The sequence below is a fragment of the Pteropus alecto genome, unplaced genomic scaffold (genome assembly GCF_000325575.1).
Source record: "Pteropus alecto unplaced genomic scaffold, ASM32557v1 scaffold40, whole genome shotgun sequence".
NCBI classification, from domain to species: domain Eukaryota; kingdom Metazoa; phylum Chordata; class Mammalia; order Chiroptera; family Pteropodidae; genus Pteropus; species Pteropus alecto.
Genome location: NW_006431919.1, coordinates 7,144,995 through 7,171,902, shown reverse-complemented (window position 1 = coordinate 7,171,902; position 26,908 = coordinate 7,144,995). Strand labels below are relative to the sequence as shown.

The 26,908-nt window shown below is 36.1% G+C and overlaps 1 protein-coding gene, 1 long non-coding RNA gene and 1 other non-coding gene across 5 annotated transcripts in view; 2 read left to right on the top strand and 1 right to left on the bottom strand.

Annotated features, from left to right (window-relative positions):
* The first annotated feature begins 1,837 nt into the window (after positions 1 to 1,837).
* Positions 1,838 to 26,880, top strand: SOX30 (SRY-box 30). 2 transcript variants are annotated; one of them, XM_006906463.2, is made up of 5 exons: positions 1,838 to 3,787; positions 5,214 to 5,453; positions 6,695 to 6,874; positions 14,305 to 14,797; positions 26,499 to 26,880. In XM_006906463.2, the coding sequence occupies exons 1-5, from the start codon at positions 2,776 to 2,778 to the stop codon at positions 26,878 to 26,880; spliced, it is 2,307 nt and encodes a 768-aa protein (XP_006906525.1). In that variant the 5' UTR covers positions 1,838 to 2,775. The 2 variants fall into 2 exon arrangements, with proteins under 2 accessions (XP_006906525.1, XP_006906526.1); XM_006906464.2 differs by lacking the exon at positions 14,305 to 14,797 and having other exon boundaries at positions 26,499 to 26,617.
* LOC107195290 overlaps positions 3,711 to 26,908 on the bottom strand; it is a 51,512-nt gene continuing 28,314 nt past the window's right edge. Inside the window, exons 2-6 of one of the 2 annotated variants that reach the window (XR_003044629.1) lie at positions 13,928 to 14,095; positions 11,974 to 12,050; positions 10,954 to 11,820; positions 10,060 to 10,349; positions 3,711 to 3,865 (exon numbers count right to left, since the gene is read on the bottom strand). This is a non-coding gene — a long non-coding RNA (uncharacterized LOC107195290). The remainder of the gene's footprint in view (positions 3,866 to 10,059; positions 10,350 to 10,953; positions 11,821 to 11,973; positions 12,051 to 13,927; positions 14,096 to 26,908) is intronic. The other variant, XR_001516392.2, reaches the window with a different exon arrangement.
* On the top strand, positions 17,377 to 17,450 carry TRNAL-UAG. The gene has a single exon. It is a non-coding gene; the product is annotated as a tRNA-Leu (tRNA).

Below are 26,908 nucleotides of genomic sequence, written 5' to 3'. Positions count from 1 at the left end.
TTCACCTCATACACTGCTGGTGGGAATATAAATTGGCACAACCACTATGGAAAACAGTATGGAAGTTCCTCGAAAAAGAATTGAATTACCATATGACCCAGCAATCCATTCTCTTCTGGGTATTTACCCCCCAAAAACCTGAAAACATTTATCTGCAAAGATATATGCACCCCAATGTTCATAGCAGCATTATTCATAGTGGCCAGGACATAGAAGCAACAGAAGTGTCCTATGATAGATGACTGGATAAAGAAATGTGGTACATATATACAATGGAATATTACTCTGCCACAATTTGCAACAACATGGATAGATCTTGAAATAATCATGCTAAGCGAAATAAGCCAGACAGAAAAGGTTGAAAACCATATGATTCCACTCATACATGGAATATAAAACTGAAAGCAAAAAACAAACATGACAGAGACTCTTGGACACGGACAGTGGATTAGTGGTTACTAGAGGGAAGTGGGGAGGCAGGAGGAGGTAGATAGGGGTAAAAGAAGTCAAGTATTTGGTGACACAAGGAAATCTAACTTTGGGTGGTGAACATACAATGCAACATATATATGACATATTGCTGAAATGTATACTTGAAACTTATTTGATTTTATTAATGTCGCCCCAATAATTTTTAATAAAAAAGTGTGGTTCAGGGATTGACTCAGAGAATCTGCTAGGTTAATATAATTTTCATAATAATTCTAAGACAATATTTGCCTTTTCACTTCATTCTCTCACGTGTACAGTGAAGCTTTCCAGAGCCTATATGGCATGTGAATCACAACAGATTGAATGCAAAAGCAGACATGGAAATACAACTGTTTGTTTGATTTTTAATTAAGCTAGACATTAGATTCACGATGCCACTCTTCTAATTTTGGAGAAAACATAGTTTTATGATGAAAATGTGTTATGTTAACATGTAATGGGTTTAGTATTGATATTTTAAATGAATTGATGATAAAATATTTTTTAAAGTCTTCAGTTTTTATAACATGGTAAATATTAATAGATAAAACTATGTAAATATAAACTCTCTGTAATCTCCAATTCCTTTTGTGGGTGTAAAAGTTTCCTGGGATAGGAAAGTTTGAGAACCACTGCCCTTGTGTTCTTGCCAGGTGTATGAACTGCTGTTTGCCACATCTGACGACAGGGATTAGAAAGGGACTTGGGGTCAGGTCTTCTTTGAGAGAGAACTTGTCTTGATTAACTCATCTGCTTTGAGATAAATCTATAGTTTTTAGTTAGGACATCTTTTAAAATTGTAACAAATGTTAATAAGATTTCTTTTTCTTGGTGATATTTAATGGAAGTAAACACAGTCCTAGTAAAAGAGGCATAGGCATGGAAAAGACTTGGAGCAGTGACTAGCATAACAGTAAGCCCTCAGTATAGGTAATGATTATCATTATTTTATTATTAGACTGTGGCAGTCCTTATTTATTTGACAAGTATTTGTCGAATGTCTACTATATGCCAGGCTCTATGGTCAGCATTAAGGATTCAATGATGAGCAAAACACAAACAGTCTGCCTTCAAAGAGTTTATAGGCAAGTGGGGGACGCAGTAGGATAATGATATGTATATAATCATGAATTGTGGTAAGAGCTTTGAAAGAAGTGATGGAAGTATGACTCCATAAAGGAGATTCGACCTGATTTTCAGAGTCAGCAATTACTTCTCTGAGGAAGTTGCAATTCTGAAAAATGACTGAAGGAGTTAAGACGACAAAAAGAACTAGCATGGGGAGCTAGCCAAAGGCTTTTGAGGTAGGATTTAGATGAGAAGTCAGTGTGGCTGGACCCCGCAGGGCCAGGACTAGAATGGTGAGTAGTTGTAGCAGTACTAGAGCCCAAGCCATTTGGGGCTTTATAGACTTTGCCAAATATGTTAGACCTTTAGTGGGTGGCCAATGGGGAGCCAAGATTTAAGAGAGCGGGGTGTGACAAGTCTAGATTTGTATTTTTGGAAGATCGCTGGCAGCTGGAGTGTAGGAGACAAGAGTAAAAAGCAGGAAGACTATTTACAGTATCCAGGCGAAAGACGATGGAAGCTTGAACAGAGCAATGGCTGAGGAAACCAAAATAAGTGGATGAATTTTAGATGTATTTTGCAAGTAGAGCCCACAGGGCTCCTGATTAATATAAAATTTAACTAGCACAGTAATCGTACAAAGTCCAATATCCCTCCCAGCAAAGGAATCAACTAATGTGGTTATTGAGAAGTTGCGGGATTTCCCTTTTCCCGTGACGCTCAGGACTTGCCGTGCATTCCGGCAGCGCAAACAAACCGCACGTACAAGACTGGGTTCCTTAGCCCGCGCAAAGGACTCACATGACTTTATCACCTGGAGGTCAGTGGCGTGGAACCGCAGTTTCCCGGACAACGCCATTGTCGGGTGCTGCGGGCGGGGGAGGGGTAACTAAGGACAACTGCCGGAAGAGAACTCAGAAGAGACGGAGAGGAAGAGAGGGGAAAATGGGCAGCACGTGCCGCGGCCCGGGCCATCGCGGGTGATTCGAGGGCTCTGCACGAGAAAAGAGCGGAGGGTAGGAGGGGCCGGAGAACGCTGTGATTGGCGGGCCGGGGTACTGGGACGCTTGCGATTGGACGAGGCCACGACGGAGGGCGGCTTTTTGAACCGCGTAGGGTTCTGGGTAGCAAAGGCCTTGGAAGGGCCTTAACCGAAAGGGGGAGGGGGAAGGTCACCAACAAACGGCTGAGCTCACAATCCCGGCAGAGAGCAGGCCGGGGCGTCCCCCTCCCCCCATGGAGAGAGCCAGGCCGGAGCCGCCACCTCAGCCTCGCCAACTGCCGCGGGCGACTCCGCCGCGCCCACTGCGCCCAGCTCCGCCCCCACTGTCGGTCGAGGGCACCCCTTTTCGGGCAGCAGCTTTCGAGCCCCCTGTGTCGCCGCCTGCTCTGTGCGCGGCCGCCATTGCTGCCGTGGCCTCGTCGTGCGGGGAGGCTGCGGCGTCGAGCGTACAGCAGTCGGCACGGCGGCTGCTACAGGTGAAGCCGGAGCAGGTGTTGCTACTGCCGCCAGGGCCACCACTGCCTCAGGCCCGGGACGAAGGCCCTGTCGCCTCGCCCGCGCAGGCGCGGCTGCTGCAGCTGAGGCCCGAGCTGCTGCTGCTGCCACCCCCGCAGCCCACGTCGGAGGGCCCCCCTTGCAGGCCCGAGTTGCATCCGATGCAGCCCCGGGCGCTGCACGTCAAGGCTGAAAAGCAGGAACCAGGCCACTGCTTTGATTCTTCCGTGGGGCTTCGGAGGGCAGTCGAAGTGGGGCCTAGGACCTCAAGGGCGGCCAAGGTGGAAGGCCTGGGGCCGGCCCTCGACAGTCGCCGAGGGGACGAGAAGAAAGGCAAATTAGAGGCGGAGGATGTCATGAGGAACGCGGCGAAAGGCGGGGAAGGCAAAAGCCTGTCGGCCATCAGAGAAGGAATCATCAAAACGGAGGAGCCCGAGAGACTCCGCGAGGACTGTAGACTCGGCTCGGAAACCACGTCTAATGGGCTGGTCCATGGCAGCAAGGAGGTCATCCTGGCCCAGCCGACCAGCGCCTTTGGGCCGCACCAGCAAGACCTCAGAATCCCTTTGACTCTCCACACGGTCCCCCCTGGGGCCCGGATCCAGTTTCAGGGACCTCCACCTTCAGAGCTGATAAGATTGGCCAAGGTCCCCTTGACACCAGTGCCTATTAAAATGCAATCGTTACTGGAGCCTTCTGTAAAAATCGAAACCAAAGATGTCCCGCTCACCGTGCTTCCCTCCGATGCAGGTATTAGATGGCAGGGGGATCTGGTTTTCAAATTTCGTCTTTGTTGCCACAGTGCTGACATGTCCGCAGTTTAGAAGTCTAAAGGAGAAAGATAAAATCAGGGAACTGATTCTTTTCAGGGTAAAGTCTGCACAAGTATCACTTCTGATTGACTTGTCCATGTACCAGTAAAATATACTAATGCGTTTTACATTCCCAAACATTAAAAAAAAAAAAAAATTAAGGCCAGTGAAGTTGAGATTTAGATGTGACTAATGTTTATACAAAAAATAGAAGTATGCTTGCTAGATAACACAAAGCCCTTAGTTTATATGCTACAGATAATCAACATTTAAGAGTATTATACCTTGATTTTTTATGGGTATCAAGAAGCAGAAGTGATGTTTAATGAAAAAATAGTTGCAATTAAATAGAAAAGTTTTACTGAATTTAGAGGTTATTTTTCTTTAAAAATGAACAATAAACGCTTTCTAAGAGAAAACAGTACATGATTAAATGTAACATTTTAGTATTCTAAAAGCTAAGAGAAATATAGAAAAAGAAAATACTGTAGAATAAGAGAAAATTTGTTTTTTAAAAAATGACAACTACGGGTAGATATTTATATCCATTATCTCCAAATATGGTTAGAAAATTCTTAAGATTTAATTCAGACAAAACACTATGCCAATGAATGTCATGGAAAGTCATATTAATCTTCAGTTCATATTTTCATTAACTTTTACATTTGTTGTTTTATTTACTGATTATTTCTTTCACTCCACCCTCTTGCTTTTATCTTCAGTAATTTTTAAACTTTGTTTACATTTTCTAAAGGAAAGGAAAACTTTATAATACTTATTTCATCCTTTGTGTTTTTAAAAATTTTGTATGTAAAGTAACCCTAAAATAAAGAGAATGTAAGAAGGTGTTGAGGAGCTTCACCTTCATAATGAAATACAACTAATATAGTATTATAATGTAGTAAATATTTTTGCTTGAATGGGCATTTAAATCACTTTCTTTAAACATTTAGGGAACACCTACCTGGTGTAGGATTATTGTCATGAATAAGTTATAGTTCCTGTCCCCCATTAATAGACTGTTTTTACTGGGAAGTAAACTAAATGTTAATTATTATAAGAGGTATTGATAAAGCTCAAAGAGGTACTAAGCCAACAGTTTGCTGTATCTTCAACATTATTTCTTCCACAGTATCTTCAACAATATTATTCTTTTGAGGAAAAGGAGAGTCATTCTAAACTATAACTTAGAATGCTGAGTTCAGGTGTTATGAGGAATTCTGGAATACTGGCAATTCTTTGGCTAAACTGAAGTGTTTATTTCCTCTAGATTTAAAAAAATATAGTTGGAAGTGTACTTCACTTTACAATTGTGTGCATGTGTGTGTGGCATATTAATTTAGTCTCTAATTTTTGTCACGTAGGAATACCAGACACTCCCTTCAGTAAGGACAGAAATGGTCATGTGAAGCGACCCATGAATGCATTTATGGTTTGGGCAAGGATCCACCGGCCAGCACTAGCCAAAGCTAACCCAGCAGCCAACAATGCAGAAATCAGTGTCCAGCTCGGGTTAGAGTGGAACAAACTTAGTGAAGAACAGAAAAAACCTTATTATGATGAAGCACAAAAGATTAAAGAAAAGCACAGAGAGGAATTTCCTGGTAATCAAATGAATAAACCTTCTTTCTAATTTTAAATGAGTGTATTTATGTAAAAAGTAGGTTAGGTTGAGATTGGAAGACAAAAATGTTATTTTTTTTCTAATCTGATAGTTACAATAAAGAGAATAATGGCTGATGTTATACTAATGATTTAACTGATACTCAGCATAAATTTCCTTTAACAGAACCAAGTAGAGGGACATCTGGGCTTCTATTTGCTATCTAATGCAAACCAGGGGACATACAGTTATACCGTGGTTTTGGTTAAATATGTAAATGTAAACTTAATGAATGTAAAGCTCCAGAGTTCTAGGAGCTTTGCAAATATACTAGAAAATTATGTTAAAATTATAACAATAGAAAAAATAAGCAGTACTCACTTAAAGTAAATGAGAATGCAGAGATTAACACCATGCTCCACTTTAATATTACATGTTTATTAGAACATAGTCCTGCCTTCTGATTGATACATTTATCCTCACCATGGTGTAGTTTGAAATGAATTCTGATTTTCTCCCCAGCAGTAAGGACATAAAGATTAAGCTTGGGTAAATGCACAGTGTATGCCCAACATGACTTGTGCATAGTAGGAAAAGAATTATTTTTTTCTAAAGTATGAGCAGAGAGGTTCTAAGGGGGAATGAATGGTCAGAAGCAGTGATTATAGGGAACCAGTAGTTCTGGTCATACAGTGGTTTTAATTGCCATAACTCCACTCTCCTGACTTTGAAAGGAAATTGGGTCGTTTGTGGACTTGGAGACGACCAAGTCTAGAAGAGTGACTCTTCCTGAATTAGGCATAAAATAGTGATTGGTCATTAGTGACCATTTCAGTGTAAGATATGGACAATTGTATCATATAGAAAGTGAGAAAACAGGAGAAGAGGAATACTATCTTACTGGGGCATTGTTTTATAATAAGTTAGAGGAAAAGCTTTGGGATTCCAACCCAGTGCCTTTAATGTTGCTTTTTCTACAGATTCCACATGTATCTTTGGATATAAGACATTTGACTTTGCTCCTCCTCTGAATTACGGGTTACAGCGTTGGCCACTAATTAGGAACTATATGGGTATATATGCTAAAATGCACAGAAATAGTATCACAGAGCAGGAAATGATACTTTAGTCAATAATTTATTAAAACCTTAGACATGCTTTGAACTTTTGATGTGAAAAAAACTATTTAAAGGCTAAATAGGGTCTATATGTTCAAATTAAAAAGTTTATCTTCTTCTATAGGTTGGGTTTATCAACCTCGACCAGGGAAGCGAAAACGCTTCCCTCTAAGTGTTTCCAATGTATTTTCTGGTACCACACAGAATATCATCTCTACAAATCCTACAACAATTTATCCTTATCGCTCACCTACCTACTCTGTGGTAATTCCCAGCCTACAGAACACCATCACTCATCCAGTTGGTGAGTTGGTTTCTTTGTAGATTATGAATTTTTAAATAGCTGTGTGAAAATTTTACTTCTTAAGTTGAAATTTTGTTTGTTAGCTTAAGAATTTAGAAATACATTAAGAAACAAATGAAGTAAGTGAAAACATTAAATCAGAGAAGGAAAAATTTCAATAGATATTAAAGCATTTTGGTTTGCCTGAGTAGCAAATATTCCATGTGTAAAACAGACCTTTTAAGCAAATCAGGGTGAATCCATAGATTAGGTTGATAACACAGGAAATGACTGAGATAATTCAACAGGAAACAGGAGTATCTTTTTACTACCAGCATAAAAGAATGCCTTGCTAATGGGGTGTGAGGCATCCTTTCCTGGAATTTAGTAATTACTGATCTGTTAAAACTGTTCTCTTGCCGTTTGAAATATTTGTTCCCTAATTTTTCCCTCTGTTATCAGTTCTTTACAACATTCCTGTCTCTTGCTTTTGAGAACTCAAAATTGAGAAGCTAGTAACTTAATAACATGTTATAAGGCTATCCATCATTGGTCCTTCCAGGACCTATTTTAACCATCTCTTAGGCAGAGATTTTTACCTTCGCTACCTAAAACTACTGATTTTTCCAGTTTTCACTCGCTCAGATCCTTCTGGTAATGAAGGTACCCCGATGTGCTAAGAGGTTTAGATATCTTGAAAATTAACTTAGAATCTTAAGCATTTTCAATTTTGTGTGTGTATGTGTAAAATTTTAGCAATTGATAGCAACAAAGCCAAATTCAAGATGTCTACATTGAAAAGAAAGATGCAGAAAGCTGATTCTGTATCCTTGTTCTTTCCCATCACAGTCAGGCGCTTTCACTCTTCACTATTTGTCAGTATTTCCTCTAATCCTGCATTTCAACCTAGGCTTAATTATGCTATTGTTAACTTACCTTGTTTTGTCTGCTATGTTATTTGTGATTTCTGCGTTTATAATCTGTTTCTTAATCCTTTTTTACGACCTCTCTTCCATTTGCTTCTATACGCTCTTAAATGCTGTATGTTTTCCCAGGAACAGATTTATTGATGTTCTTATTTGAAGCAGTTGACACTTTTATACAACATATAGTTGACTCATGAACAACATGAGTTTGAACTGCATGAGTCCATTTATATGCTGATTTTTTCACTCAATACAGTTGGCCCTCCATATCAGCCGATTTTGTATTCACAGATTCAGCCAACAGCAAATAGTGTTTTTGCTCCGCAGATGTAGAAGGCCAACTGTATGCATGGTTCCATGTCATTTTATATAAGGGACACGAGCTTCCATGTATTCCAGTATCCACTGGGGTCCTGCAACCAATCCCCTGCAGATGCTGAGGGTGGACTGTATTAATTTTATGCAATTCTGAGCAAAGATGTGGAGTAGATAGAAACTGGAAGATTTTCTTCTGTCAGAGTTCTTGCATCCATGATGTTCTATTTAAGTATGGCAGACAGAATTAAAGGAATCATTTAGAGCCGCACACAACAGTACTTAAATCGAAGGTGAGATAATAATCTTTTGTTTGCTTTTTTCCCCACATCTCTTATTTTTGATAATATTGTAGTCTCCATAAAGATTCCTTTCTTGGATCTCAAATGATAAACAGAGATCATTATCTTGTAAGCATAATTTGGGAATTATTTCTCTAGATATATGTCTTAATAGTTAATGATAAAATTTATCTGTTACTTCACTGCCCAGTTCTACAGTTTTGAAATATATCCTTTAAATTGTTCTCATAATCTTGGCATTATATTACTTAGAGGAGCTGGTTTCACTTGCACATTTGGAAATTTCACTGTTTATTTCTAAGTCATTTATTCTAAGTCATTTATAAAACAAATATGAACAAATTATAGCACAGATCCATAGGGGAATCATACTTTAAATCTCAGCATTTGCAGATGTGAATTTTTATACTTTTCCTTTTTTATTTCTTTCAACTAATTTTATATTCTAAATATAAAGTCATGCTAATTTTGTTTTTCAAACTTGTTTGCTTTATTCCCATGGAAGAAAGATATTAATTTAGTGAGGTATGATTTATCTCTTAAAGAAACAATTTGCTTTCTTTTTTCTACCAGGCTTTGTGCATTAATATATTGTATAGATTTTGCCAGCTTTTCAGACGTAGAAAATAGACTTGCCAAGCTATAGTTCTCAAGGGTACCACTTCCAATAGCTGGGAGTTATGTCGACTTTGCAAAATTTCTCTGAGAGACCATTTGTATCTACTTTAATATTTTCTCAGTTCTAACTTTGAGTTTCTCTATAGTTCTTAAGTAATTGCCACCTAAGATCTAGTTATATGTTTTGTCAATTTGGATTAGAACATTCTGTGAGCCTGCCATGATAACGCAGTTGATCTAATATTCTAACCTATGTGCTATGAAAATGAATTAGAGTTGAGAAATTTTCTTAATGTCATTTTTAGTAGGAAGGAGTTTATTGAGTCTCTCTGTTCTCCTTTCAGTTGCCTTTTATACTGTTAATGACTATTTCACTGATTTTTTTCTTTCTGTAAAAGTATTTAAAGATTCAGTTAATATTTATTTTGAGGTCCCTCACATGTGACTCAATTTTCCTTTGGACTGCCTAACTTTTATTTATGTCTGATTCATACACTTGGGCTTCTCTGTTTTATGCATTTGGACAATCTTTTCATTTTAAAAAGATGATTTTTGAGGTGCATTTTTTCCATCTGTTTTTTTAACATTATCATGTAAAATGACTTTCATTTTTCTATGAATTTTTAATTTTAGTTATTCCTATCAGCTTTTTTCCCCTAGCCAATATCTGTATTTCCAAAAATCTAATAACTCCAGGGTGGATTTTTTGTCTTTTCTTGTTGGAATGTGAAATTTAAATACGTTGTCATCACTACTACCTAATATTTCACACAGTATTCATGCAATTTCTAGTAATCTGTATCCATTGTTTGGTTCTCACTCAAGCTTATTTCATTTTACTGTGTATTCTACTAAAGCTGTTTGTTCCAATAAGCGATCATTTGTCCTGTACTACAGCGGTACCCAACCTTTTTGGCACCAGGGGCTGGTGCTCCTATGAAAATCTAATGCCTGATGATCCCAGGTGGAGCTGAGGTGGTGATGCTAGTGCTAGAGAGTGGCTTGCAAATACAGATGAAGCTTTGCTTGCTCACCAGCCACTTACCTTCTGCTGCATGGCCCAGTTTCTAACAGGCCACAAACCTGTACTGGTCCATGGTTTGAGGGTTGAGGATCCTTGGTGTACCAGATCATCTCAGCACATTTTTATCTCATTAAGTCGATCTATTTGAAATCTGATCATGTAATTTAGTATTCTCTCTTGATTTGGTGAATGTTTCCATCTCAGATGTCTTCTTAGTCTATAGTAAATCCCAATTCCACATTTACGTGCCTGCCTCCTTGTCCCTCACTTCCCGATGTTTATTAAGTGCCGATTATGGATTAAACTTTGTGCTGGGGACAAAATGCAAAAACATTTTTACAGACTCTACTGTCAATGAGTTTATAAGGTACTTAATAGAAAGGATCAATACAAATACTACTAATTTTATTATCTCTTCGATAAATCTATGTTATCTATCTTGCTTGGTATCATTTTTATGACCCATGCATTATGTTTACTCTATCTCTCACATTTAATGCCACATCTCAAGCTCTTCTCCTGTTTCTGAAAGTGCTCAAAATACAATAGTCCAGAATTCTTTAGATCTAATCTTTGTTTTATCAAATGTCTTTGATGCCAGTTATGCCAGGATTTTCATTTTATGGTAAGTATTCACATTCGTTTATTTTAAAGGCTTCTAGAACTTTGGTAGAAGCTATATTTATTTTACCTTGGCTTTAAAATGTCACTTTATATATGAATTTTCTCGTGAGCTTATTTTCTTTTTTACATTTTATTTCTCAAGCATGAAATTGGTTTTTCATATTAGATCTTAAATCAATTGATATCTTTCACTCCCCTGAATTCATACATTTTCTCTAAAATTTTAGTTTAAAAAATGTTTACTATTTTAATTTTGTTGATAGACATAAAGTGGCATTTTGGTTTACCCACCTCTTCTTGCTTAACCAAACCAAACCGAACCGAACCGAACCGAACCGAACCGAACCAAAATAAACCGCTATCATTCGGATACTATTATAATTCAGAGAATCTGGTCTTGTTTCTGCTTTAAAGTCCATTCTAGTAAAGTGTTATATCCATGAGAAACACAAATTTGGCTTGGAAATTCCTTGAAAGGTCATATAGCTCTTTATTTTAGGTTTTCTTGAGGGAGTAGGGAAGAATCACATGGTTCAATATACAATAAGTCTTCCTGGGGCTGTTTATTTCCTTTGACTCTTCCCAAAGTCCTACTTTTCTTAGTAGTTGCCTAACTATTCTTCCCAGTTCTCCATTCCCCATCTTTGTCACTATATCTTTGTCTCTTACTCTGTTTCTCCATATCCTCTCCTCCTCTCTCTTCCTCTGTTTCTTTCTCCTCACATGCTGGTCCTCCTCTCCTTCTCACGAACGTCCATACAGCTTTTTCTTGTAGAGAAATTTGGTCTGTCCTCAATTTCTGCCGTTCTTCACTCCTTCACTGTTCCTCCCCATCACACAACAAAAACCTGTTTGTACCCTTCATTTATTCAGCACAGGCTTCCTCTTTGGGAATGAGTGGCAGGAGATTTTTAATTTTTTCTTTTGTTGTTGTCATACTCTTCTATAGATACACTGGCTGCTTCAACAAGCACCAATATATAATGGTTTAAACACATTATGATTTATTTTTTATCCATAGAAAGTCCAAATAGGTATTTTAGGTTGGTAGATGGCTCTCTTTCAAGGGGTGGTTTATGGACTCAGGCTTCTTCTACCCTGTGATTCTGCCGTCCTTAATGTATGGCATCCAAGGCCACCATACTAATATGCATGAACCTGCACAAGGGACAAAAGCATGGAGGATCATGAGTGAGAGTTGTTTTTATTTATTTTAATTGAGATATAACATTGTGTTAGTTTTATGTGTACAGATGTGTGAGAGGTTTTTATGGGCCAGTCTCAAAAGTGGTGCACATCACTTCTACTTACATTCCATTCGGTAGCCCTTTAGCCACGTGACCACTCCTAACTGTAAGGGAGGCTGGGAAATATAATCTGGCCGTGTGCTAGAAGACAAGAAAATAGGTGATTGGCTAGTCTTTCTCATACCTTATCTACAGTTTGATACAATAGAGTTCTTCCTTTACTACAAGTCTTTCCTATTCACTGACAGTTTATTAGAAATGTCTAGATGTTGCAGACATTAACTGCCTCCTGCTTAGCAACCTGAATTTTGGCATTTAGGACATCTTCATTACTTCCATATAACTGTCTATATAATGTTTTACCTCAAACCAAAACAGAGCCTGACACATTTGTTGCTTAGAGAAAATTTGTTGAATTAACTGAATGCATAATTTATCACCCCATGCCTCACCAGTATCCCTTCTTTTATAGAAATATCTTTGGTAGAAAAGAACATTTGATATTAGCCAAAAGATGAATCCTTCTTTGGTAGCTGAGATATCGATGGTCTATACAGCTCCTATAATTTGCTTCCCTCGCCTAGAAAGACCATACTGTTTTACTGAGGACTAATTGTTTTTGTACTGGGTATGGGGAAAGGAAATCTGAATCAAAGGTAGCTTTTAAGAGCAGATGTCTTGAATGCATGGATTATTTAGTCAACACTTTGAAAGATTTTATAAGTCAGTCTCCTTTTTATAGTTGTTTAGAGGGTTAGATCTCCTTATACCACACAAGTGGTAGAAGTGCTGTCAGCTAAAGGCCTTTTTGTTAGTTTGCTATTTCTTTCATCAGGTCGTACTTTTCTTAGCTATTAACCAGGTTCTATTCCAGATATGGGGAACATAAACATGAATAAAACAGTTTCTGCTCTCAAATTCCCAGTTTCATGATTGTGGTTGGGGTGGCAGATATGTAAATAATAATAAAAATTTATGCTGTTTTCTAATAAGTGATAAATTTACAGTTTCTGAGAGAACAGGAGGAGGGAAATTACTTTATTCTTGACTAATCAGCAAAGGCCTACCTAAAGCCTGTGCCTCACAGATGGGAGGGCTCATCCACGTAATCCCAACTGAGAACAGGACAGCTTCATCTATACCCTGCTCCTGTGTTGCCTCTACTACACTGGGTTAGAGGCCATCTTGAAATAGATGGATATATTCCTTAATTTCCTACCTTCATATTCAAGAGGGGTATTATCTGCTTTATCTAGAGAGAAGGGAGAGGGAAAGGTCTTACCTGGGCAAGGCTGAGCAAAGGTCAATGATGGACATTCTTTTGAGCCTCTGACAGAGACATTTCTAACCATTAGAGTCTATTCTTGGACTGCATCTTTTATATTAACAGAGACCTAACTGCAATGTAATAAATTAGATCTTGGCAGTATTGCTATGGCTTCTCTCTATATATTTTTAGAAAAGATTAATTAAATTTAGGCTAACTGCGTCATTCGGATAATTCAGCAACTCAGTCAGTAGTCCTCTCTTCTTCAGGAACAGAAAGATCAAATACAGAGTTGTTTCACCTACTTTTAAAATTCTGCCGTATCTGTCATGCCCTGCTACAATAATATTTCTTTCATATCTGTTACAAATTGACCTGTGGCAACTCCTATTCTCACTTTGGAATTTCTTTCTGTATTCAGATTTAATGAGGTAAAGTGAAATAATTTTACTAATCGTTTCTTTAGTTTTTTAATTATATGTCATTTATAATTTGGTTTAATATAGAGAAGTATATAAGATAAAAGAAAAATGACCCATGCCACTACACTGAAACCTCTATTAATATTAAAAATAAAATTCATAGATTTAGATAATAGAAAAGTCAAAAATAGTACTGATAGGTATAAAATGAAAGTCTGGCTTTTCCTACTGCCCCACCCCTGTCTTCTCTCCTAGATGACCACTCCTTAAAAGTAAGCACTGTTAGTAGTTCCATAGCATTTCTTTTAGAAACATTTACATATACATACCAGCATTTGTGTGTATTTATTTTTTACTCCACTCAATAATTTTGTTCATTTTTTTATTCGTCAAAAAAATTGTTGAGCACTCATTCAGTGGCAAGCAGAATTTAGAGCCCTAGAGATAGCCACAGTGAACGAAACAGAAAAGATCTCTCCTCTCATGGCACTTAGAATCTAGGTGGGAAAGAGAGACCAAAAAATATAAAATAAGTGAACAAGTTGACTTTAATGTGTTCAAAGTGCTATAAAAGTGATACTATTAGGTAAGGTGGTTAGTGAAGGCTTCTGGTTATACAGTTTATTAAATTCAACTGAAAAAAAAAAAAAGAAAAACAATGGACTGACTCAAGTAATGCCTGACTATGCTATTTTTATTTCTAAAGGCGAAGCCCCACCTGACATCCAGCTGCCCACACCTGCAGTCCAGCGCCCAAGCCCCATCACACTTTTTCAGCCCAGCGTCTCCAGTACTGCCCAGGTGGCCGTCCAGGCTCCAAATCTGCCCCTCCGCCCAGCACTCCCCACCCAGCGCTTTGCTGGGCCCTCCCAAACGGACACTCATCGGCTGCATTCCGGAGCCAATCGCTCTGTGAAGAGACCCACACCTGTCTCTCTGGAGAGCACCAACAGGATTCCAACTAGTGCAAGTACTGCCCATGCCAGATTTGCAACCTCAACCATCCCACCTCCCAAGGAGTATCCCAGCGTTTCCACTTGTCCCAGAAGTGCTCCAATCCCCCAGGCTCCTCCTATTCCACACTCACATGTCTACCAGCCCCCTCCCCTTGGCCATCCAGCCACGCTGTTTGGGACCCCACCGCGATTCTCTTTTCATCACCCTTACTTCCTACCTGGACCTCACTACTTTCCATCAAGGTAAATGAACCTTTTTTTTCTTTCACCTTAAAAATACATACAGCCAATGAATTTTACCTCTGAAGGTATCTCTTTATTACCGAAAAAGAGACTTCCTCAATTCTGCTTGGACTATAACTTAAATTAGAGGCTGAATAGGGGCCAGACAGTTAACATGAATATATGAAGTGGGCCAGATGTGGACTGGGGGAGGTTCTGCAGATTCATGCACCTTAATATAGTGGCCTTGGATGCCACATGTTAAAGATGGCAGAATCACAGGGTAGAAGAAGGCTGAGTCCATAAATCACCCCTTGAAAGAGAGCTATCTACCAAGAAACATCTAATGGGACAGCTGCTTATTCAGTTCTAGCTGACTGTTGCCACATGAAATATGGGATACACTGTTGTAAGATCTGATTTATGAGAAAATTAGTCATAAGAAAAATTAAGATCATATAGTCAACCCCCCTTAGTGTATAGAGCTGTTTTTTTTCACATGTGATCTTATTAGAATACAAATTCTGAGTCAGTAGTTCTGGGGTACGGTAGTATCCTATACTAGAGTATAGTACACCTGATATTAATTCTAATAAGCTCCCAAATGATGCCAATTCTGCTGGTTTGTGGACCGCACTTTGAATAGCAAGGGTATAGAGACAAACACTTGGTCTGAGAAGTTAGATGACTTGTCCAAAGTTATACTCCCTCTCAGAATCCCTTTTAACCAAAAATTTCCCATATAAATTACCAGGCAAGGAATTGATTATCATAGGGAAGTATATAGGGAAAACAAATTTGTCACTTTTCATTTTGGCATGATAGAATTTAACTCCCTTGCAAGCATTCTAATAGAGCGGTATTAACCTCTACTTTTCAATTGCTGTTAAATGTGTAGACAGAGATAGTTTCTGTTAAGATTGGAGTGTTAATTGTTTAACACCAGTCTTCTATTGTTATTTAGAAAATAAAACTACTCCCCACTTAGGTATACCAATGCCTCAATGAAAGAACTTTTGAGGTACATATTGTGTTGCTTCATTTCATGACGGGATTGCTTGCTTTCAAGTCCTTAGCCCAGGATTGAAAGAAAGTGAAAGTAGGAATTGAGATCAGGAGGAAGGGAGATTTCCCTATCTGTGGTTTTGTTTTTCCCGTAGGTTCTTTTTATATTTAGCAGTTTTCAGAAATCTTTTAGTTCAAGAAATCAAACCTCATGATTTTGTCTCCTATGGTCAGGGGTTGATAATCTCTTATTGCTCTCTGCCAGGGTTGGAGATTTTATAGGAATTTTAGAGAATTTTACAGTGTTTTCTTCATATAAGAAGAGTGCTAAGGACATAGCTGGAATTTAATAAATGAGTAGGTTCGAGATGAGCCTTAGAATGTCAAGGTCTACACACTAAAATTGCAGAAATTTTCTCTGTGCTATGTAATTAATTTTGTAATATAGGAAGGACTTGGACTCACAGGAAAGGAGTTAAAGACATCTAGAAGAGGTTGTGCCCCACAAGTTCACTCTAATTGCTAATTTTTTTTCTTTTTAACATTTTGAGAGGTAAGCATTTTTACATGTAATTCTCAAAACAATACTGTGACTTGGGTATAATACTCCCCCACTTTTTCAGATAATGAAATTGACCAGATGTTAAACATTTTCGTTAAGGCCAAACAACTAGAAAATGGCTTAGTTTGCCTATCTGATTTTGAATTCCGTTTGTTATTTTCATTATATTAGTAGGGCTTCTCAATATAATGGCTCTTCTTGATTGGCAGCTTTTAGTTGCTAGCAGAGAATTACATAGAAAATACATATTTTGAATGGAAAAGTCATGTTAGTCAAGTGGACTTTGAGGCAGGTAATGTTTCCTTATACAATAAATAGATAAAATCATAGGAAGTTTATCTCCTTTATTCATGACAAGGCTTATAGGAGTTGTCTGGTAATGTACAGATCATCTGATAACTTAACGTTTTAAAAGGAAGAGCTCTAGAAAATAAGTCCTTAGAAGACAGAAACTATACCTTTTTCTTTAATGCCATATTGCTAATTAATAATGATGCTATTAGAGGAAACAAATGAATTAATAATAGTATACTGAATTTTATTTTATTTAAGAATGTCAAAGCAGTATGTCAACTATAAACATTAAGCTGTATCTAGTTTCCAAAACAGACTAGTCTTATAAATTATAATTTTGTTTGACTACTTTTCTAACTTCTATCCGTGTGTATGTCATGATAATTTCTCCCAAGGAAATGGATAATCTTATTTATGTTTGTTTAGATAGTATATTTCAGTAAAATCTAGCCTGGCTAAATGACAAAATTAATTGGTATGCCCTGAATTTTTCTATTATCTCTTCTCCCAACTGGTAACAGAATCTTCTATAAAGAAATTCTCCCCTAATCTAATTCACTTATGTGTAGACTTATTCAGCCATTTCAGTATCATAATCGATATGACATTTGACATGTACATCAAATATATAAATATATATCAAATATACATATTTTCCAAGCAGTCCTTTTTGCCCTGTGTATCTAGAGTAAAAATCAAAGAGCTTAGTTAGTTTAATCAAAGAGTCATTTTAGAGGGTGGCTCCATAGTATAGTGGTTAGTATGTCTGCTTTAGATGCAGCAGGTCCTGAGTTCACACCCCAGGTGGAGCCATGGGCCAGCAGGCCCCAGGTGCACCTGAGCATTGTGAGTGTGTGGGAGGAGACGCCCCGCCTTCAGAGATCCTGTTCTTAAGGGGAGAAGGCAACATCCATAGGTCAGGGAGTGGAAGGGGTGGGGGGTGGCGGTGGGCAATTAAAGAGGGGGAAAAAAATTCTAGGGAATATTTAAAAAAAAAAAAAAAAAGAGTCATTTTATAAAACAGATGGATACTCAGAAGTGCTGATCCCTAGCTCTGAGAGGTAATATCACCTTCCTTCAAGTCTTAACCATCTCCATACTGTGCTTATTGAAACACTCTCTGTATTATGTTAATTCCTTGATTAGTTCTTTTTTTCTCCCCCAACCCTTTCTTTTCCTCTTCCTCTTCCTTGCAGTATTTATACTTTTACATGTAAAGGAGATATCTAGGATCTTCATTCTGTTAGCCATTGAGTGAATAAATGTGTTTGTCTATTGCAGTTATGGATGTAGAAAGGATATGAAAGAAAAATGAGGATTTTTTCACTTAAAATATGTAGGAAATACAATATATATATACATACACATATACATACATACATATATATGGGAAAGTAAGTCCAAAGAATTCCCAGATTTGTGAGAATATATAGCATCTTCATTGTAAAATTTCAGGCAACAAAGGTTAAAAGCAATTATCCTTAACCTTTGTTTGCATTATAGACCTATTTAAAAATTTGATTGAATTTGTGAACCTGCTTCCCATAATAATACACATCTACAGACACATACAATCTTTTGCCTAACCCTTGTGGAGGAGGGAACTTACAAGTCGCCAAACTGAATAGACTTAGCTAACATGGAATACCTTCCGCTATAACTTACTAGGTATGTGGAATTTAAAGTTGAACGACTTAATACCTAGCTAAACTCATCATTTCCTTTGCCGTATGGAAGCTTTTTAGTTTGATATAGTCCAATGCGCTTATATTTGCTTTTGGTGTCAAATTCAAAATATCACCAAGACCAATGTCAAGGAGCTTACTGCCTCTGTTTTCTTCGTGTAGTTTTATGGTTTCAGGTCCTATGTTTAAGTCTTTATAATCCATTTTGAGTTTATTTTTGTGTTAATGTATAATATTGGGGTCTGGTTTCATTTGTTTGCATGTAGCTATCTAGTTTTCCAGCACCATATATTGAAGATGTGACTTCTCTCCGTTGTACATTCTTGGCTCCTTTGTTGTAAATCATTTGAGCACATGTGGGGTTATTTCTGGGCTCTCTATTCTGTTTCACTGATCTATGTGTCTGCTTTTATGCCAATATCATACTGTTTTGGTTATTATAACTTTGTAATATAGTTCAAAGTCAGGGAGTGTAATGCCTCCCAGTTTGTTCTTCTTTCTCAAGATTGCTTTTTGGCTATTTGAGGTCTTTTGTGGTTCTACACAAATTTTAGGATTGTTTGTACTATTGCTCTGAAATATGCCATTGGAATTTCGATAGTGATTGCATTAAATCTGTAGATTGCTTTGGATAGTTTAGAAATTTTAATGATATTATTTTTTCCAATCTAGGAACATGGAATGTCTTTCCATTTATTTGTGTTTTCTTCCATTTCTTTCATGAATGTCTTGTAGTTTTCAGTGTATAGGTCTTTCACTTCCTTGGTTAAATTTATTCCTAAATGTTTTATTATTTTTAATGCAATTATAAATGGGATTGTTTTCTTAATTTATTTTTCAGACAATTCATTGTTAATGATAGAAATACAACTGATTTTTGTATATTGATTTTGTATCCTGCCCCTTTACTGAATTCATTGATTAGTTCTAACAGTTTTTTGGTGACATCTTTAGCATGCCATCTACAAATAGAGACAGTTTTATTTTTTCTTTTCCAATTTGAATGTCTTTTGCTTCTTTTTCTTGGCTAATTGTTCTAACTTGGATTTCTAATACTATATTGAATAAAAGGGGCAAGAGTGGGCATCTCTTTGTCTTGCTCTTGATCTTAGAGGAAATGCTTTCTTCTTTTCAATGTTGAATATGATATTGTCTATAATACATAACTTTAAATAATGGATAGATCATTCATCCAAAAATGAAGATCAGTAAGGAAATAGAAGACTGTACACCACTGTAAACCAACTAGATCTAACAGATATATTTACTCCACCCAACAACAAAAAATAGATTCCTCTCAAATGCACATGGTATATTCGATAGGATAGACCATAAGTTAGATCACAAAATAAGTCTCAAAAAACTTTAAAAAGTTGAAATCATACAAAGTTTCTTTTTCAACCACGATGAAATGAATCTAGTCATAACAGAAAGAAAACTGGAAAATTCACAAATATATGGAAATTAAATAACACACTCTTAAACAACCAGTGAATCAAAAAAGACATCATGAGGGAAACTACAAAATAATTTGAGATGAATGAGAATGAAAACACACCAAAATTTAAGAGATTTTATAATGAAAGCAGTGCTGATAAGGAAGTTTATAGTTGCAATGGCCCATATTTAAAAAGAAACATCTCAAGTCAACAACCTAACTTTATACCTTAAGGAACTGAAAAAAAGAACAGCAAAGAAAACCCAAAGCTGGCAGAAGGAAAGAAATAATAATGGTTTGAGTAGAGATAAATAAAATAAAGAATATAAAAACAATAGATAATTTAATGAAATAGAGAAAAGAAAGCCAACAAAAGTTGGCTTTTTGAAAAGATCAACCAAATTGGCAAACATTTAGTTAGACTAAGGAAAAAAGAAAGAAGACATGAATTACTAAAATCAAATATGAAATTGGGTATATTACTTCTGAACTTACAGAAAAAAAATGATTATAGGAGAATACAATGAATAATTGTACACCAACAAGTTTGGTAACCTGGATGAAATGGACAAATACATGAATTACCAATACTGACTCAAGTAGAAACAGAAAATCTGACAGACCTATATCAAGAGATTGAATCAGTAATCGAAAACCTCCCAACAAAAAATAAGCTCTGAACTAGATAGCTTCACTGGTGAATTCTACCAAACATTTAAACAGGAATTAACATCAGTGCTCTCAGTGTAAGAGGGAACACTTCTATAGCCAACATTACTCTGTTACCAAAGCCAGACAAAGATATTACAAGAAAGAAAATTACAGGCCAATATATCTTAAGAATCTAGATGTAAAATATACTGAACAAAATACTAGCACCCTAAATCTAGCAGCAAAGTAAAAAGGATTATGCATCAAGATCAAGTGGAATTTACTCCAGTAATATATATGTGTGGTTCAACATCTAAAAATCAATGTAATATACATCATTGATAGAATGAAGGAACAAAACCACCTGATCATTTAAGCTGATGCAGAAAAAAACATTTGGTAAAATGCATTGCCTTTTCATGATAAAAATCAATTTCTGATTTCAAAACTTATTCAATAAACTGAGAATAGAAGGGAACTTCCTCAGCATGGTAAGGACTTTTATCAAAAGTCCATATATAATATCATACTCAATGATGAAGGACCAAAGCTTTTCCCTGAAAGAACAGGAACAAGACAAGGATGCCCACTTTTATTACTTCTATTCAACATTGTACTAGAAGTTCTAGCCAGAACAATTAGGTAAGAAAAAAAGACATCCAAAATGGAAAAGAAATAAAATTATCTCTATTCACACATGACTATACATAGAAAATCTTATATGTATATATAAAATCCTAAAGAATCTACAGAAATTAGAGCTAATGAATGAATTCAGCAAAGGTGCAGGGTATAAGATCAATGTACAAAAATCACTTGTATTTCTTCTGTACATTAGCAATTATCAGTGAGAAAAATCCAAAAAGGATATTAAGAAAACAATTTCATTTATAGTAGCATCAAAAATAATAAAATGCTTAGGAATAAATCTAACCAAGGAGGTGCAAGACTTGTAAACTGAAAAACAAACATTGCTGAAAGAAGTTAAAGAAGACCTAAATAAATGGAAAGGTGTCTGTGTTCATGCATTGGGAGGCTTACTATGTTACAGTGGCAATACTTTCCAAAGTAGTATACAGAATTATAATCTCTCAAAATCCTAAAGGTTTTTTTTGCAGAAATGGAAAAGTTGATCCTAAAATTCATATGGGATTGTGACTCAAAATAATTAAAACAATCTTGAAAAGGTACAAAATTGGAGGACTCACAATTCCTGATTTAAAACTTATTACAAAGTTACAATGTCAAACAATGTATGTATCAAGAGAATGAGAAGATAAGCCACAGATTGGGAGAAAATATTTGCAAAAGATATAACCGATCAAGGACTGTTATCCAAAATACAAGGAACTCTTAAAACTCAACAATAAGAAAATGAGCAATCTGATTAAAAATGGACAGAAGATCTGAATGGATACCTCACTGAGGAAGATATACAGATGGCAGTGAAGCCATGAAGAGATGTTGTACGTCAAGTATCACTAGGGAATTGCAAATTTAAACAACAAAGAGATACTACATGCATATCAGAATTGCCAAAATCCAAAACACTGACAACACCAAATGCTGGTAAAGACGTGGAGCAAAGGAAACTCTTAATTCATTACTGGTGGGAATACACAGTGGTACAACCACTTTGGAAGACAGTTTGGCAGTTTCTTACAAAACTAAAAATGCTCTTACCATATGATCCAGCAGTCATACCTCTTGGTATTTATCCAAATGAATTGAAAACTTATGACCAAGAAAAAACCTGCATATATGGATGTTTATAGCAGCTTTATTCATAAGGTGAGTAGATAAATAAATGGTGGTACATCTAAACAATGGAACATTATTCAGTGCTAAAAAGAAATGAGCTATCAAGCCATGGAAAGGTATAGAGGAACCTTACATGCATATTATTAAGTCAGAGAAGCCATGAATAATTTATTTTTGCCTATTTACCATTTTGTTATAGAAATTTTCATATGCAAAGCAGATGGAATAGTATAATGAATCTTCATGTACCCATCACCCAACATCAACAATTATTTACATTTAAGCTATTCTTTGTTCATTTCTTTCCCCTAGCTTTGGGTGGACAGTGTTTTAAGTGTTTTAAAATGAATTACAGATATCATATAATTTCACCTGCAAATATATCAGCATGTATATTTACTAGTTAAGGACTCAAAAAAATTACCACCTACCATTTTCATATAAATGTTAATAATTCCTTATTTTTAATTTCCTCCATTGTCTCAGAACTCTTTTCACAATTGATAAAACAAGATCCAAGCAAGGAATACACTTTGGATGTGATTATGTCTCTTAAGCATCCTTTATGCTATAGTAGTACTTATCCTTTTTTTTTTAATGTCATATATTTATTGAAGAAACAAGATACTATCCACATTCTGGATTTGGCTTATTACATCCTTGTGTATGGTTTAACATGTTTTCTTATCACCCATTTTTTCCTATAAAATGATTGTTAGATCTTGCAACTTGTTTAGATTCAGGTTCAATTTTATTTTTTCGACAGTGAGACCTCACGGGTGGTGCTGTGTACTTTGTATCACATCAAGAGGTACATAAAGTTTTTATTAGTAATGTTAAGAATGATCTGTAGGTTCAGGTATTATCAGTCTGGTTATAAGTTTCCCTACCTAAAACAGTACTTACTTCTTAATTCTTATCTGTATAGTAGCATCACTTGAAAAACTCAGAACAAATAAATCAGAATCTTTGGGAATTAAAACCTGGGCAGCAGTGTTCTTTAAAAGTTTTCCCTAAGTTATTCTAATGATTGCCTAAGGTTGAGAAATACCAGCATAATTATATTAGTAGCTATGGTGATTGTTACCTAGATCCATGAGATTGCAAAATGGAGATCTTCTAATTTGATATATTTTTTTCATTCATTAGCTAAAATTCTTTTATGAAGAAAAACTTTCCCTCATCACTTTGAAATACAGGAAGGGCAGAATCAACTCTCGATTCTTTCCCCATATCAATGAGTCTTATTTTGTTTTGAGAATATCATTATGAACAAGTGGACTTTTATATATTTGGTATGTTTCAATCAATACCTTGCAGTCATTATTTATTGTATTTTTTGATGCTCAAAATTTCCCTTTTTTTGTCCAGTTGTCTGGCTGCAAGTTGGCTCCTTTGGTTTGATAGCTTTTTTTTGCTCTTGGACACAGTATGTCCCAGGCTCATCTTGTACTTTATCTGTATGAGACCTGAAATCAGCCATTTTACCCAGAAGTCCAAGTTTCTTTTACTGAAGGTGGTATTTATAAATCACACTTGAGGCAATAAGGATGCTTATTGCTACTGAATAACAGAGTATCTGAGCTTTTCAGTGGAAAATATGAGAAAATATGTATTTTTTTGTGAGAAAATATGAGTTCGTATTGATATTTCCAAAATAAATGTAATATAGTTTCAAATGAAGTTCTTTGACTTTATGTGCTAGTATCTTTTGCTCCTAAAAATCTTTGTTCCTAACGATAATAATATCATCATTTATTTGCTTTATCCTACCAAACATGTTTCCTTTCCTTCTTGTATATACTCGTATATACATGAAGAGAGAGTATAGTTTCAAAACAATGATATCAGTAGTTTCAAAGCAGCAATATCACAAACAACAAAATTACTGTATGCAGTTTAAAATTTATTTGTGATTCTTTTTCTTTATATGTTATGCATTACCATGAAGGTATAATGAAACTATCAGATTTAAAATACCTTGAAATAATGTTTCTCTCTGTATTTAAGACATCTACAACTTGATGTAAACTTGAGTTTATTTGCTTTCAATTTTTAAAATATTAAATTTGTTTAAAATTATATAAAATATTTATATGGTTTCAAAGTCAAAACCATAATATAAGGTATATTCTGAGAAGTCTAGCTTCTCTTCCTGTCTCCTCCCCTCTTCTTTCTCTACTCTTATAAAGGTAACCATTTTAATTAGATTTTGTTTTATCTTTGCATTTTTTCTTTTTGAAAATAAAAATATGCATGTATGTATATATTTACCAATACATTATTAAATGTAACTTCTTGTGAGACTGTTTCTAGTTTCCAAAGTACTCATACACATCCCCTCCCAAATTCTTTATGATAGACCTTTTAAGTTGACAGAACAGGCAGTATTATCCCTATTTAATATAAGGAGGACCTAACGCTCAGATAAATTAAGATTTACTTATGATTATCAGATTTGTAAGTGGCACAGCTAGAACTAGTACCCAGGTAGTGTGGCATGGTGGTTGAGAGAACAAGTTCTAGGGTCAGATTGCCTGATTCTGTTCTACTACTTACTAATTACATGACTTTTAGCAAATCTCTTTAAAGCTCTGTTCCCTCATCAGTAAAGTGGAGATATTGTAGTATCTATCTCACAGACTCGTTCTAAGGAATATTAGAGATAACATGTAAATTCCTTAGCCAATGCCTAGAAAACATAGTTAATACTTATTGCATGTTGGCTAATACTATTCTGATAATTCTATGTGGTGCTTTTCCCACTACACCATAATGCCTCTATAGTTATTCATTTTCATTCATGTAACTTTCTAGGATTACTTTTGTCTTAATTGACCTTTTTGTTCTCTGGATATAACACTAACTTGTTTTTAACACACCAATATAGCCATATGATATTTGCATTTTAAATTTTAGCAACTGCCTAGTATATATCTAGATTTTAGACCTTTTTAAAAAAAACTTTCTACCAAGCCTTGAATAGTATCTTGCCGACATTGATTTCTGAAAACAGTAGTGGTTAAATTGTTTCTAGCTGATGTGAACACTTTGTGGAGGAGGTAGATTTGAACTCCCCCTTGAAGTACCTGTGGAATTCAATGGATGGAGAGACCTAAAGGTGGAAGAGTTGCAGGAGCAAAGTCATGGTAGCTGGCAGTATCGTGCGTTCAGGACATATACATTAACTTAAAGATGCCCAAATGAGGCAGTAAGAAGGGAAACCTGAAATATTTTAGAAACTTTACCTCATATTTGGGTTATTTAACATTGGGCAAGGTCCCTAGCACTTGGATATTTGGGGATGGGACACCAAACCACTGAAGATAACCATACTTTCAAAGAGTTTGAGATGATGGTCTTATATGTCGATCATACTTACATCTTTAAAGGGAAGGAAACAAAATTGACTTTTTTTTCTTTTTAATGTGGGAGCATGAAATGAAACATCCATCTTGTCATGGGTTTTGCTAGTGTGATCATTATGTTTATGTTATCTGTCACTAGGTGGAGTCCATGATCCCAGGAAACTCTTGGTTGGACTTTTCTATATACCTCTTTCTATGATTCCTGTTCTGTGCCTTTGTAAAGGAGAATAAATACTTTAAAATTTAAAAAAACTTGACAAATAGATTTGAATGGCATAATTTTTACATTTGCTTTTTTAAAATGTCAATTTTTTGCCTTTTAAAAAATCATCAAAATAATCTTTTCAATTGTTCACATTTCTGCCCTCCAAAAATTGTTTTTTGAAAAGATCTTTAGAATCACATTTTAATATCAGTTCTAAATCTTTCTGGTATTAAGAATGTTTTTAATTTACTTCATAATTGAATGTCAATTAAAAAGTTATCGTCATCTGTTCCAGGACTTCCCCAGAAGCTCTTGATTTCAACCCAATTAGACATTGTCCCCTGATAAGCTTTGTTTCAAATTCCAGTTAGAACAATCACTGTGTTGCTTACTGTCACTTTTTAGCACAGCACAACATAGCCTGCATTTCCAAAACCTCACATGGTGTAAAACATGAAAGAAAGGCCCAGAGAAGCAATTTTTTCTAATCAAGGCTATCAAAAAGAAGCCTGAGCTGATAATAGATAATACTGCTAGTGAGTATTACAGGCACAAGCTTACTTTGCCATTTATTTTATGTCAGGGCTAAGCAGTAGTAAAAGAGCCAATAATACGTGAAATGCTAGCAGAAAGTTATCTTGAGAACTTTCCAGGCCCCAAAGAGGATGCAGTTAAATTTGATCAATTAGTCTGTATGCAAGGCAACATGTAGGCGAGGTATGATCTAATTCCTTTTTTGTCTTTCTGCTACAGCACGTGCCCTTATAGTCGGCCTCCCTTTGGCTATGGAAATTTTCCAAGTTCAATGCCAGAATGCCTTGGTTATTATGAAGACAGGTACCAAAAACATGAGGCTATGTTTTCAGCTTTAAATAGAGACTATCCTTTTAGAGACTACCCAGATGAACGCACACACAGCGAAGATTCTCGGAGCTGTGAGAGCATGGATGGGACCTCTTACTATAACAACCATAGCCACAGTGGGGAAGAATACCTAAATCCCATGCCACAGCTGGACATTGGAGCCTTGGAGAACGTCTTCACAGCCCCGACGTCAACTCCCTCTAGCATCCAGCAAGTCAATGTCACTGATAGTGATGAGGAGGAAGAAGAAAAAGTGCTCAGGAATTTATAATTTTAAAACAAATATGCACAGAAAATAA

Bases quoted from the DNA above. Each gene is read 5' to 3' on its own strand.
- SOX30 (XM_006906463.2), top strand. From the start codon at position 2,776: ATGGAGAGAGCCAGGCCGGAGCCGCCACCTCAGCCTCGCCAACTGCCG. The intron at 3,788-5,213 runs GTATTAGATGGC...TTTGTCACGTAG, and splicing joins CGTGCTTCCCTCCGATGCAG to GAATACCAGACACTCCCTTC. The intron at 5,454-6,694 runs GTAATCAAATGA...CTTCTTCTATAG, and splicing joins GCACAGAGAGGAATTTCCTG to GTTGGGTTTATCAACCTCGA.